Source organism: Dasypus novemcinctus, chromosome 20 (genome assembly GCF_030445035.2).
Source record: "Dasypus novemcinctus isolate mDasNov1 chromosome 20, mDasNov1.1.hap2, whole genome shotgun sequence".
In the NCBI taxonomy this organism is placed as follows: domain Eukaryota; kingdom Metazoa; phylum Chordata; class Mammalia; order Cingulata; family Dasypodidae; genus Dasypus; species Dasypus novemcinctus.
In genome coordinates this window covers 46,943,657-46,958,732 of record NC_080692.1, presented here as the reverse complement: position 1 = coordinate 46,958,732, position 15,076 = coordinate 46,943,657, and the positions used below count along the sequence as shown (strand labels likewise).

Below are 15,076 nucleotides of genomic sequence, written 5' to 3'. Positions count from 1 at the left end.
GTTACCTCACAGTTCTGTAGTCAGATGCCTGGGTTGGCACAGATGATTCTGAGTCACACAAGGCCAATATCAAGCCCACTGGGCTCTGTTCTGGAGACTTGGGGGAGAAAATGCATCCAAGGTCAACAGTCAAAATCTGTTCCTTGTCCCCTTTTCTTTGCTGACTCTACATTTGGGGCCACTCTTAGCTCCGAGAGGCCTCTCTCCAGCCCTTGTACATGGGCCCTACATCTCAAACCCAGCAATGGTGCAGCAAATCCTTTTCCTGCTTGGGTTTTCTCCGACTTCCTCCTGCCATAGCTGCCTTCTGCTTCCAGCTGGAGATGATTCTCTGATGTTAAGGACTTGTGGCATTAGATTGGGCCCACCTGGATAATCCAGGACACTCTCCCTAGCTTGAGATCTGTAACTTCGTTTACATCCTCAAAGTCCCTTTTTCCATGTAATATAACATATTTGAGGAGTCCAGCTCCTGGCCAAAATCTTATGTGTGAAGGGGATGTGGCAGGGTGGGGAGTTTTGTCTGTTAATAAAATGTTCAAAGCATTTTACACACATGTATGTGCCTACCAAAACCTCGGGTATGATCTTCCATGCCTGAACCATAGGCAATTAAATTGATGCATAACACAGTGCTATTGGCCTTTTTATATAAATATATATATATATATATATATATATATACATACACATATATATAATTTGAATTTTGGGGAACTTTATTTTGGAAAAATTATCCCAGTTGTACTGTGTTGAGTTGGCATTGTGCAGTGGGCATTGTACAGCCACATTGGTTTAGAATTGATAAACTTAATTTTTTTTCCATTTGTACAGGGGTAAGGCACTGTATTAAATATGTAAGCTCTACCTAAATGGGTTTGATTATAAAAACTAATCAAGTATTCTCTAAATAATGAATAAGCAAGGCTTTCTGTGCAGGCCTCGGTGGGGCAGCTGACCTGCCCAGGCCGGGCCTCGTCATGCCTAACGCATGGCAGTCTCTGCAGGAAGCTGCGGTCCAGGGCGCAGGACCTGGCAGCCACACCTCGCTCTTACACATACCTGGATTCCTAGCCCAGGCACCTCGGGATTCCGAGGTCTCCTTACCAGGGGTGCAGGAGGGGGACAAAAGAGCTGGGGAATTTTGAAAACCACTCTACTCCGACTCAGCACTCAGTACTTCCCCAGTCCTGGCCTCTCCTCCCTTCCTCCCCCTGACCCTTGGATTCATGAACTAGCAGGAGCCTTTTGTCTGGGGCTCCCTCTGCAGGATTGAATTCCCACTGTGTGCTGATTCATCTGCCCTTCCCCAGGTGCTGTTCCCTGGGAAAAGTAGAACACTGGTGAAGCTGGCTCTCATCCGGTTTAGCCTCTTAGACGACTGCAGTGACTGATTAAAAGCTTGACTGCTACTTTCATTTTTTTTTCAAGATTTATTTTATTTATTTCTCTCCCCTTCTCCACCATTGTCTGCTCTCTGTGTCCATTCGCCGTGTGTTCTTCTGCATCCACTTGCATTATCAGGCAGCACTGGGAAACTGTGTCTCTTTTTGTTGCGTCATCTTGCTGCGTCAGCTCTCCGTGCATGCGGTGCCATTCCTGGGCAGGCTGCGCCTTTTTCATGCAAGGCTGCTCTCCTTACGGGGTGCATTCCTTGCACGTGGGGCTCCCCTACGTGGGGGATACCCCTGTGTGCCACGGCACTCCTCGCGCGCATCAGCACTGCGCGTGGGCCAGCTCCACACGGGTCAGGGAGGCCCTGGGTTTGAACCCTGGACCTCCCATGTGGTAGGCAGATGCTCTATCAATTGAGTCGTGTCCACTTCCCTGCTACTTCCATTTTGCCTTGTTGTCTTGACCAGCCACCCTGTCACCTCACATATCAGCTCTCAGGCTCAGCTCAGCTCTTGACAGTATACCCGGGATCTTACTCATTAGGCCACGGGTGCTCTTGGGAGGATCTTCTGCTTATCACAAAGGGTCAACATCCAAAAACATTACCACGATACTGAAAAAGAAAGTGAGGAAAGACTTGTCCAACTGAAATCAAGACTAAATATAAGCCACATAAATTAAAACTATTTGGGACAGGCATGGGATGGACAACCAAATCAACAGAGCAGAACAGGCATGGGATGGACAGCTAAATCCACAGCAGAACAGGAAGCCTAACAGCATTTAGAAACTTGATATGTGACAGAGGAGGCATTACAGACCAGCAGAGAAATGACAGGCTACTTAATAAACACAGCTAGGAAAATTAGCTACACACACACACACTATACATTCAAGTTAAAATGTGATAAACAAATCCCTAAAATATTTAGGAAAAAAAAAAACATTACATGCAAAGCAGAAACTGTAAAGAAAAAGATTGATAAATTTTACCACAGTAGAACTTTCAAAAATTTAAATTTGTGTATCATAGGCCAAATGAACAGAAAGCCAGAAAATATGTGTACATATTTAAATACTATACTGTCAATACTATAAATCAATTAGAAAAATTCAAAACAGCACTTTAGAAAAGTGGACAAATGATATGAACAGACAATTCACAAAAGGGGAAAACTGAATGGCCAGTAAGTAGCTTATTCAACTGCATTACAAGCAGGGAAAAAACACATGAAAATAACAATGATATGCTCTTTTTTACCCATCGTATTGAAAAAAATTAAGAAATCAAAGTGTCAAGTGCTGGAAAAGGATATGGGGGTTAAGAGGGAATACGCACTTGAAGGTAGTAGGTGAAGCAGCAACAGCATGGATTTTTACAAATCCTGCAAGGAATTCTTTAAGGTTGCAGTCAAAGCATGAGAAGAAGTAAGTACAAAGAGACTAAAGAGGCTGATGTGGTATGTAGGGCCTCCTTTACATGCTGTGGAGTTGGTGTTTTGTCTGGAAGGAAGTGGTAAGACATTGAAGGATTCTAGCAGGTGGTGGCAATGTCAGGTTTGCATTGTATGACTGTTTGGAAATGTAATGGAGAATGGTCAGGAGGGGGCAAGACGGGAGGCAGAAACCTCTTGGGAGGCTGTTACAAGATCACATTGAGGGAAACGGATGTGGCTCAAGCAACTGAACTCCAGTCTACCATATAGGAGGTCCAGGGTTCGATACCCAGGGTCTCCTGGTGAAGGCAAGCTGGCCCCTGCGGTGAGCTGGTCCACACCTAGGGCCACCCTGTGCGGGAGTGCCGGCCCACATGGAGAGCTGACACGCGAGATGATGCAACAAAAAGAGACACAGAGGAGAGACAGTAAGAGACGTAGCTGAACAGGGAACTGAGGTGGCACGCAAAAATGATCCCCTCTCTCCCACTTGGGGAGGTCCCAGGATTGGTTCCCAGAGCTACCTAATGAGAAGACAAGCAGACACAGGAGAACACACAGCGAATGGACACAGAGAGCAGACAATTGTGGGATCATGTTGACCTGATGTGAGACTAAAGAGGATAAAAGTAGTAAGAATGAACAGAACAGATATATATATATATATATATATATAGAGAGAGAGAGAGAGAGAGAGAGAGAGAGAGAGAGAGAGAGAGACGACACTAGAGAGACAGGATCAATAGAACTTGCTTACTGACAAGGCGTGAAGGCTAAGAAAGAAGGAATGGAGTAAAAGTCTCAGGCATGGCCAGCAGGGTAAATGATGATGCAACTCACAGAAGAATAGATTTATAATAGGCTAAAATAACTTGGGAAGAGTTTGGGGCATGTCAAGTTAGACGTTACCTCTGGTTCCTGTGGATAGTTGTTTCTGTGTGCTGAAGCTCAGGAGAGCCTAGGTAGAGATTTCAATGTAGCAGTCATGTTTTAGTGGTTACTGAAGCTCTGGCCATGGTTTGTGTCACACATACACAAACCATGTGTGTGACGAGAACAGAGGGCTAAGCACAGAATCCTGGAGATCAACATCTGAGAGACACGTGATGTCAGAGAAACAGGAAAAAGACACCAAAAAGGAGCAACCAGACTGATATAAGGAAACAGCAGGCTTGGGGAAACAAAGGGAGGAGTTTTAGAAGGAGGGCATATCTGAGAGAAGGCAACGAAAAGTTATCACTCAATTTAACCAACTCCGAAGGCAGTGGTCGGCTTGGCCTACAGCAGAAACAGAAGGTAGTGGGTTGAAGATTGGATAAAAAGTGAGGAATTTGTGACAGATGCGTCCAGAAGCTTGGCTGTGATGGTAGTGTGAAGTGTAAGCTGGAGGATTGTGTTTTTCTTTTTTAAGGTGTGAGCTCTTTGAAGACATTTCATTTATTTGGAGAAAAGAGGGAAAAGGTTGGCGCCACTGAAGAAAATTTGGATAATGAATGGAGCAAGAACCCGACGTAGCAAGAGGAGGTGGTAAAGAGAATTTCATAGTTGGGAGAAGGGTCCTTTCTGTTGAAATGGGGTGGGGCGGAGCAGGGAGAAGGTAAGCATGGGGGCTGGACCTGTTTGTGGGTGGGAAGCAGGGAGATGATGCAGTACCCTCTGATGGCCCTGGATTCTCAGCCAGGTCTTCTGCTGAGAGTGAGCAGGATATGGCGCAGGGCCTTGTGAAGCATCATTGGGAAAGAAAGTGTTGGTTGATGCAGGCAGAGCTGATGAGAATCACTAGGGCATAGGTGTGGTTGGAGACCACTAAGTTTTTGTGTGTGGCTGCAACCTACATGTGTGTGTATTTTCTAGCAGAACCCAGTAGCCAGGTGTCTACAGGATCTAAGTAATTGAACGGTTGGATTAAACCCCTTTGAGATTTTACTAGTTGAGTGAGGCAGAAGGACAAGCACTAACAGTTATTTAGTGACCGTGGATATAGGAATTAATCTCTCTCAGCTTCAGTTTCCTTATCTATAAAATGGGACTAAAATTGTACCCACCTCTCTAGATTGTTATATAAAAATTAAACAAGATAGTACTATTTCCTCAATGCTTTTTGACTTAAATTTTCGATAAGAAATATTTAGGATGTTGTGAGAATTAACTGAGTTATGACAAGTCTACATTACCATCACCAAAATCTTTGGGGATGTTTGTGTTTCCAAATCAGAATTTAGGGAACTTTAGGAAAGTGCTATTTTGACTAGAACACATATTACATACTTGGAGAAGTATCAAAAATGAAACATTGATCTTTCTACAGAAAAAACAAATTAATATTCAGCTATCCATTTATAAAGACTATAAATAAATAGCATTACCTTAGTTTCAGGTCATGTTTTGCCACCAAAGGAATTTAGGTAGTTTTTGTTTCAAATGTGTTGTGTTTTTTTTTTAATAATTTTATTTTTTTGGTTTTTCAAAGCTTTTTGGATGTTGGAATTTTGGGTTACAAATTGTGGATCTATCTTTATGAAGCACTTTAAAAGGTCCAGGCACATAATAAGTATTGGTTATTGTTAGTGATAGTAGGATATTTCATTTTTTAAAATGCTGATCCTGACCCTTCTAAGTGATTTCATGGCCTGGTAATGGATTGTGATGAAAAATGTTATGAAAAACAATGATATGGAAATGCTTAGCCCTGTTCATGATACATACTAAGTACCTGTTAGAGTGGAAAAAATACCATCGCATATTTGTATAATGTTTCAGCTTTTCAAAATTCTTTCAAGCACATTGTTGCTGTTCATCTTTCTAGCAACTTTATCAGTAATAAAGAATCTGAAGTCTAAATGATTTAACTTACTTCTTCAGCTACTTTTCAGAGTTTCGTGTCTAAATGGTTTCACAATGAACAGTAGGAAAGTTGAAGATTAATAACCACACCTTCCTGTGCCATTTAGATCTTGACACCTAAATTACATTTTATACTTTCTTTAATTATTTTATTTGAAATAAAATTTTATTGCACAGAAAAACACACAGAGCTAAGAGAGCAAGCCATTTGTCTTAGGTCACAAAATACACTATTCTACATAGAACGCATCCAATAGAATATACAGCTTTAGGAACAACTTCTAAAGCCTATTTATTATTTTGTTCTTAAAGGGAGCTAATAAGTAAGGATATACTTGTCTGAAGGCACCTTATAATCTTTGTGTTTTATTTTCTAGTGCTCTTGGAGACATTAAAATAGCTGAAGTGAATGTCAAGGGTTTATTTGTGAAGCTCGTTAACTCTTCCACTAACAAAGAACTGGATATCGGAGACCATATTCTCCAACAGAAAATGAATGGCCAGACAGTTTCTTTCTACCAATTTGCTCCACATATTATAATGCAGGCAAATTCCTCTGTAACAGTGAGTATGTGATAGAAACACTAGGAACTATTAGGTTGGTGCAAAAGGAATTGTGGTTTCAGACCATGAATTTTAAACCATTATAACTAGGTTCAAACTCATCTTTATTAATCAGAATAGTAACTATTACAATCAACACATTTTTGCCATTGAGAACTAAGTTTGTTTATTCCATGAAAATCCATGCTTTGGGATTTGATTAACTCTTGGAAAGCGTTTTCTGCATCCTGCTGGCTGTGGAAGCGTTTTCCCTGCAGTAGGTAGTGGAGATGCTTGAACAAGTGGCAGTCAGGTGGCGGGAGGTCACGTGAACAGGGCGGAGGAGGCAGAGCTTTGTAGCCCAATTCGTTCAGCCTTTGAAGTGCTGGTCGTGCGACGTGGGGCAGGCGTGGTCGTGGAGGAGACTCGGGCCCTTTCTGCTGACCAGTGCGGGCGGCAGGCGTGGCAGTTTTCGGTGCATCTCATCGATTTGCTGAGCCTACGTCTCAGATGTACTGGTTTCGCCGGGATTCAGAAAGCTGTAGTGGAGCAGACGGGCAGCAGACCACCAAACGGGGACCATGACCCTTTTTGGTACAAATTTGACTTTGGGAAGTGCTTTGGAGCTTCTTCTGGGTCCAACCACTGCGCTGGTCGCCGCTGGTTGTTGTATAAAATCCACTTTTCACTGTACATCACAATCCGATCGAGAAATGGTTTGTTTGTTGTTGCATAGAATAAGAGAAGATGACACTTCAAAATGACGATTTTTCTGATTTTTGGTCAGCTCATGAGGCAGCCACTTATCAAGCTTTTCCACCTTTCCAATTTGCTTCAAATGCCAAATGACCGTAGAATGGTCAGCGTTGAGTTCTTCAGCAACATCTCGGGTATTGTAAGAAGATCAACTTCGATGTTTGCTCTCAAATGGTCGCTGTCAACTTCTGATGGCCTCTGCTCCTCATCTTCAAGGCTCTCATCTCCTTTGCAAAACTTGTTGAACCCCCACTGCACTGTACCTGGTCAAATGAGTTGCTGATGTTGCAAGTCGTCTCTGCTGCTTTATGACCCATTTTGAACAAACAAGAGAATTGCTCAAATTTGCTTTTTGTCTAAAATCAATTCTGTAGCCTAAAATAAATATAAAATAAATAGTAATAAGTCAGCAAAAAACCATAAGCAAGAAATGCACATTAAAATGATGTATAACATAACCACATTTATTTAAGAATGTATGCCAATATCCAACAGTAAATTTCAACAATGCAAAGCCACAGTTACTTTTGCACCCAGCTATAGAATTGTATGGGAAAAATTCATTTACAATGTCAGACCGTGTGGCTCCACACCAGGATCTCATCATCACTAGATCTATATTTAAAATATACTTTTGGTGGTGGTGGTGAATCGTGCCACTTTGTCCTCTGGATGTAAATGAATACCTATAAATAAATTCCCCAGTTTTCTTCAATTTGCTGCACAATACATTTCATTCTTATAATTTAACTGGTAAAATGAAGTATCCTAAATTCCCCAAACTAAGAGAACATAATCCTTATAACAAAATTAAAGGGATGATTTGCGCAGAGAACAAACAGGTACTTAGTTGATGGTAGAGAGTTTTCCCCTTTTTCTTGTGCTACCCTTTAAAACACATGCGGGAGCTATTTGGTGATACACAGCTTAACATTACATAGTCATATATTTTTAAACCTCATCTGATCAGAAAGATTATGTTGCAATAACGCTATGACATTTTAAAAACAATTCCAAACTCCCATGGCCCTTGGCATTAACAGGCTCTTTTCTTCCAGGTGTGGGCAGCAGCCTCTGAAGCACAGCATCAACCCCCGTCAAATTTTCTTTGGAAGGAACAAAACGAGTTTACAACAACACCGAATTGTACAACAATCCTATGCAAACCTAATGGTGAAGTCAGTGTCCAGTTCTTAACAGTTGTTTATTTTATTTTATTTATAAAAATTGTAGGTTTACAGAAAAATCATGCAGAAAATACCGGGTTCCCGTGTACTCCTCCCTTAAACGCAGTTTTCCCTCTATTTAATACTTTGTCTTAGTATGGTACCTAACACGAGGTTGTGATGATGTTTCCCTATGATTTCTTCTGGAAATATGGTTTTGATTCTTATATTTAGGCCTTTAACCCATTTTCAGTTATTGTTTATATGGTATGAGGTAGGGGTCCACCCTTATTCTCTTGCATATAGACATCCAATTTGAACAGCACCATTTGTTAAATACACTATTCTTTCCTTTATTGAGTAGACATGGCATCCTTGACAAAAATCAGGTGGTCATACATGTGAGAGTTTATTTCTGAGCTCTCAATTTGATTACATTGTTCTATAAGTCTATTCTTGTGCCAGGAGCATGCTGTTTTTATTACTGTGGTTTTTGTAATAAGTTTTAAGACTGGGAAGTATATGACTCCTTCAACTTCATTTTGATTCAAGATAGCTTTGGCTACTTGGGGTCCTTCCTCTTCCCTATAAATTATTGACTTTTCCATTTCTGCAAAGAAGGCTGTTGGAATTTTTATTGGGATTAAATTGAATCTATAAATCATTTTGGGTAGAATTGACATCATAACAACAGTCTTCCAATCCATAAACATGGAGGGTCCTTCTACTAATTTAGGTCTTCTTTGATATCTTTATGCAATGTTCTGTAGTTTTCTGTGCATAAGTCCTCTATATCCTTGGTTATATTTATCCTTGGATATTTTATGATTTTAGTTGCTATTATAAGAAGAATTTTTTTCTTGATTCCTCTTCAGATTGTTCATTACTAGTGTATAGAAACTACTGATTTTTATGTGTTGATCTTGTACCCCACAGGAATTCATTTATTAGCTCTGGGGGCTATCTTGTAGGTTTCTCAGGATTTTCTATGTATAGGATCTTGTCATCTGCAAAGAGGGAACTTTATTTCTTCCTTTCCAATTTGGATGCCTTTCATTTCTTTTTCTTGCCTGATTGCTCTGGCTAGAAATTCTAGTAAAATCTTGAGTAACAGTAGTAACAGTGGGTATCCTTATCTTGTTCCTGACCTTAGAGAGTAAAACTTTGTCTTTCACCATTGAGTATGAGGTTAACTGTGGATTTCATATATGCCCTTTATTCATGTTGAGAAAACTTCCCTCTTTTCCAAGTTTCCTAAGTGTTTTTAACATGAAGGGTGCTGGATTTTGTCAAATGCCTTTTCTGAATCAATTGAGATGATCTTGTGGGAGTTTTTTAAAAGTAGGATTGATGTTAATTCTTCTTGGAATGTATGGTAAATTTCAACAATGAAGCCCTCTGGTCCTGGGCTTTTTCCATTGGGAAGTTTTGGGCTACTGATTTAATCTCTTATTATTGGTCTACTTAGATTGTCTAATTCTTCTTGTGTTAGTTAAAGGTAGTTTATGTGTTATAGGAATTTGACCATTTCATCCAGGTTATCTAATTTCTTAGCATGAGGTTGTTTATAATATCCTCTTATAATCCTCTTTATTTCTGTAGGAACAGTAGTAATGACCCACTACTGATATTAGTTATTTGCATCCTCTCTCATTTTTCCTTTGTCAGTCTAGGAAAAGATTTATCAATTTTACTGACTTGTTCAAGGAGCCATCTTTTTTGTGTGTAATCTATGTATCTTTTTAAAAAGAAGATAATAAAATTTTTAAAAAGGAGCCATCTTTTGATTTTGTTGGTTTTCTCTAATTTTTTTTTAATTCTCTATCTCCAGTCTAATCTGTTACTTCCTTCCCTCTGGTCACATTGGGTTTAGTTTGATATTCTTTTTCTAGATCCTCCATGTGTGAGGTTAGGTCTCTGATTTGAGATCTTTCTTCTTTTTTAACATAAGCATTTAGAGCTATAAATTTCCTTCTCAGCATTGCCATTGCTGCATACATTTTGATGTGTCGTGAGTTTTGTTTTTTTTTCCATTTGCCTCAAGATATTTCCCAAAGTCCTTTGTGATTTCCTCTTTAACCCATCGTTGTTAAAGAATGTGCTGTTTAATTTCCATTTGTTAATTTTCTATTTCTCCCTCTGTTACTGACCAAGCTTCATTCTATTGTGGTCAGAGAAGATACATTGTATTTCAATATTTTAAAAATTTATTGAGACTTGTTTTGTGATCTAATATATGATCTATCCTGGAGAATGCCCCAGGTGCGCTCCAGAAGCATGTGTATTCTGCTGCTGTTGGGTGAAGAGTTGTATGTACGTCAGTTAGGTCTACTTGGTATCATTCACATTTTTTATTTCCTTATTGATGTTATGTCCAGATGTCCTATCAATTACTGAAATGGTTGTGTTGACTCTACTTTGATATAGAACTGTCTAACCCTTGAAATCTGTCAATATTTGCCTCATCTATTTTGAGACTCTGCCAGTAGGTACACATATAATTACAGTTGTTAAGTCTTCTTGTTGAATTGACCCCTTTATCAGTATTTATTGACTTTCTTTGTCCCTCATAACAGTTCTTGACTGCAAGTGTATTTTATCTGCTATAAGCATAGCTACCGCAGCTCTCTTTTGGTTACTATTTGCGTAGTATAATTTTTCCACCTACTCGTGGCTTTCAAATTAGGCTGAGTCTCTTATAAATACCATATAATTGAATCGTGTTTTTTTTTTCCTCATTGTGATCATCTCCCCCTTTCGCCTGGAAGTTTAATTGATTTAATTTAAAATAATTACTCATAATGCAGGTCTTTCAGTTAGCTATTTGGTCTTTGTAAGTTTTATTTATTTTCTGTGCTTCAATTCCTCCATTAGCACCAACTTTCATATTTTATGATTTTTTTACAACAACTGTTTTGTTATCATGGATAGCACTGTTTATTTTCCCCTCATCCTCAGCCTTCGATCTTTTTTCCATCCTTAAGACTTTGGATAGTGCCATCGCTAAATACTGTACACCCCAGAAACTTCAGCAGCACTTTCCCCACTGTCAAAAGAACCAAAGAGCTACTTAAAACTTGACAAAAATAATCTCGATACTCATATTTCTTAGACACCATTTCAAATTTCTATATTTCAGTATTTTATCTGTGATATTATCCTGAAGAGCAAGATAAGGAAAGAAGGTACTACATACAAGCATTTCTTATCATTTGTTCATTTCTCAAATGTTTATTGAGATTTTTCTGTATTCTAGAGGCTGTACTAAATGCTGGGAATATAACATAGACCAAAACATGGTATCCACTCTCTAAGGGCTAATATTCTAATGAAAAAGCTTCAAGTATAACTTGTAATTACTATACTTTTTCACTATAAAATTAAGTATATTGGTAATAACTTTGTAAAATTCATTCCCCATAGTTGACATTTTATATTTTCACTCCATAGGCAAAGTTTAAAGGTGTGTCATTTTAAAACAATTTTTTAAATGTTATTCCTTTTCAAAGCCATTGTATAGATTTTTTCAAATACCTGCCTTATTTCTCACCCTCAGTCTAACTTACTATAACTACTCACACCACAATACGTTGATCAGAGTCTTTCTCTTTGTATTTCTTTCTTCCTACATTATAACCGATATTCAGAATGACAATTCCTTCAGACTAGACTTGGCTAATGTATTAATTAGAGCCATTTAATGTCTTATAGCTTTCTGTAAGAACAAGCAGTTATCATTAGATGGGCAGAATGCTCATTAGATATAATTTAGCACCCTACACTCACTTACCTTTAGAGCTCTTTGTGGGCTCAAATTGAATTTTGTAATAGCTCTGATAATTTGCCCTGATGGGGAAAATGAGGCAGTATAATCTCAGTTATTTACTTAGCCTCATAAGAAATCATCAGCACTAATCAGATCAGAAATAAGGCACTCTGGTCTCAGAACCTTCATCTATTCTACCAGCACATGCCGGTGTCTACTTCATATGTACTCATACAGGTGCTAGATGCTGAACAGAACAGATCAGGCTCCTGAGCACCTGGAACTTACACGTTAATGAATTTTAATTCCCTGCAACTAAATTAGACTTTGTACTTGGGCTGCACCTTTTACTCAGTGAAATCAACTGCTTTGCACATAGAACGGTCCATTTCTGGGAAACGGATTTAGCCCAATGGATAGGGCATCCGCCTACCTCATGGGAGGTCCAGGGTTCAAACCCCCGGCCTCCTTGACCCATGTGGAGCTGGCCCATGCGCAGTGCTGATGTGCGCAAGGAGTGCCCTGCCACACTGGGGTGTCCCCTGCGTAAGGGAGCCCCACGTGCAAGGAGTGCTCCCTGTAAGGAGAGGCGCCCAGTGCAAAAAAAAGACACAGCCTGCCCAGGAATGGCGCCACACACACAGAGAGCTGATGCAGCAAGATGACACAGCAAAAAGAGACACAGATTCTGGGTGCCACTGATAAGAAAACAAGCAGACACAGAAGAACGCACAGCAAATGGACACAGAGAGCAGACAACTGGGGGTGGGGAAGGGGAGAAAAAGAAATAAAAAATAAATCTTAAAAAAAAAAGAACAGTCCATTTCCATAGGGTGATACAGGCACAATAATCTTGTTAGCTAGTGAAAGAATGGACCTGATTGATTCCTATGGGAAATATTTACACATATTTAGTATCTGCCAGGCATTGTGCTAGGAGTTGGGGAAATGAACATGGCTATATATAGTTCCCGTCCTCTGGAAACCCAGAGTCCAGTAGTGGAAATCCATATGTAACAACGGGTATTTGCAATAGAATGAACAATACCTTAATATACGTATGTACACAGAATATGGCAACCAAGGTCTGAGGGATGGATTCTGTGAGGGCAGGTGTCAGGAAAAGTGTTAGAGGGGAAGCACTTGTGCTGAGTCTGCAGGACAACGGGACTTGGCCGGCGGGCCTCAGCCACCGTTGTTGCTCCTTCCCAGCTCCCTAGCTTGCCCTCCCTGCTCTCCACTTACCCACACTGCCCTTCTTAAGTCCGCAGTGCTTGGCCTGCTCTTTCAAGCCACAGGGCATTTGCACGTGCTCTTACCTCTCCACAGACACTCTTTCCTGCCTGCCCGCCCTGGCTTTTTTTTTACTTATTAAATCCTACTCATCTTTCAGACCTCAGCTCGAGCCTTTTTTTTTTCCAGATCACACACATTAGAATAGTCTACCCCATGGGAAAATAATCAGCATCATTTAATTCAACTGGAAATATTTCCATTAAATAGGCCGAAATGTGACCTTAAGACAACTTAAAACCTTAATGTAAACACAGAGTCTTTTTTATTTATTTTTAACGCTTCATTCCCAATCTCACTCAAGGATACTGGACTTCCCAATCTACAATCTCCAGGTAGATTTTCCTTGAAAAGACAGGTTGCTGCCTTCCCATAGACACACTGAAACAGACAGTCCCAAGGTTTCCTCATGACCCTGGAATTGCTTTCTAGGTATGTAACTTGTAATAGAAAGTTACCCGTATCTTGTGGAAAAAGCCACAGAGACCCGAATGTTCCACCTAACACAAAAGCCAGTCCTACCGTTTAGAATAGGTACTATTTCTGCATTTGAATAATACTTCTACTTTTTAAGGTGGGGCAAAGAGGATTTAAGCTACGGGTCCTTAAGAAAAAAAAGAAAGAAACCTAATCACTGGTGTGGCAATGCTCGATACACAATACAGCTACAGTTCTTAGCAGCCTACGGGTTGGTTCTCGTGCCCTGGTGCCACGAGTTAGTTTCTTATTTATTTTCTCATCTTAAATTAAGAGAATATACAACAATCACTAAGATTCTAAAAGCCTGTCAATTGTTAAAAAATAGGGCTAGATTTTTCACTAGTCACATTGTTGTCCTATAGGATTTCTAGCCTCAGCATTACATGTCAAAAAGTTAATAGATTCCTTACATTTATCCAATGCCAGATACTATCCCCAAATAATGTTTTGCTTCGAGATTCAGATATGGATAAGACTGTCCTTGTGCTATATATATAGGAACTCACAAAAGGGCTGTTTATTTGTGCGTTATCAAATATGATTCTCAATAAGCATTCTACAAAGGAGGAAAACAGAAGTGGGAAAATTTAAATGGCTTGCTGAATGTCACATAATTAGGAAAATGGCAGAACTACAATAAAATCAAATTTTCTAACTCCAAGAATTTTTCCTTTGTGCTAAAGACAGGTCTCCAAGGTTCATATGGCCACATTCTAGGGGTGAGATTAAAACCATCATTTTAAATAATTACGTTCATCGCTGTCATCAAATATTTTTAAGTCCCTATAACGCGGGGAGAAATAAGATATTGTTCTCCTCTAGGAAAGACTTACAGTTTAGTTGCGGATCACACTGAAAAGATAATGGATATTTTTTCAACATCAATAGTGATGTCTGAGCTGTAAAAGTGAGACTTTCCTGCTGTGATCCATGAAATTGAATTTTTGAAAAAAGATTTCATCTTCTACTTTCCCTGCTGTAGCTCCAGCCTGGTTGAAACATGCCTTGTGTTGCTTTTATGCCAATTTGTCGACTCAAGTGGAGGATTTTTCAGTGGTTACAGCATAATCCCCAAACTTCTAATTTTTATCAACTAAATATAGATAACGAGAACAAGTAAAATGCTAAAGGACACTTTTTTGTTGTTGCTTAGTTTTCTCATTTGAACAGAGATAAAATGGTTAGACCCTCTGCAGAATTGTTCTCCCTAATTTTGGCGCTCCATTTTACATGTGAGAACACAGTCCACAACACTAAGAGTGACTGGCCTGAGTCACACATCTTGTGACTTCCAGAACCGGAAAATAAAGGCAGGATTTCTTACCGCACAGCCATGATGCTGTTCAGTAAACCACACAGAGTAAGCATGTGACGTTTGATGATGAAATTATATTGCA

The 15,076-nt window shown here is 39.6% G+C and overlaps 1 protein-coding gene across 4 annotated transcripts in view; it reads left to right on the top strand.

Moving 5' to 3' along the window:
• Positions 1-15,076, top strand: part of LMNTD1 (lamin tail domain containing 1) — a 121,395-nt gene that overhangs the window by 71,519 nt on the left and 34,800 nt on the right. For 3 of the 4 annotated variants that reach the window (XM_058282919.1, XM_058282916.2, XM_058282917.2), the window contains exons 5-6: positions 6,053-6,239; positions 8,033-8,152. In XM_058282919.1, coding sequence (XP_058138902.1) covers positions 6,053-6,239; positions 8,033-8,152 — 307 coding nt within the window. The remainder of the gene's footprint in view (positions 1-6,052; positions 6,240-8,032; positions 8,153-15,076) is intronic. The other variant, XM_058282918.2, reaches the window with a different exon arrangement.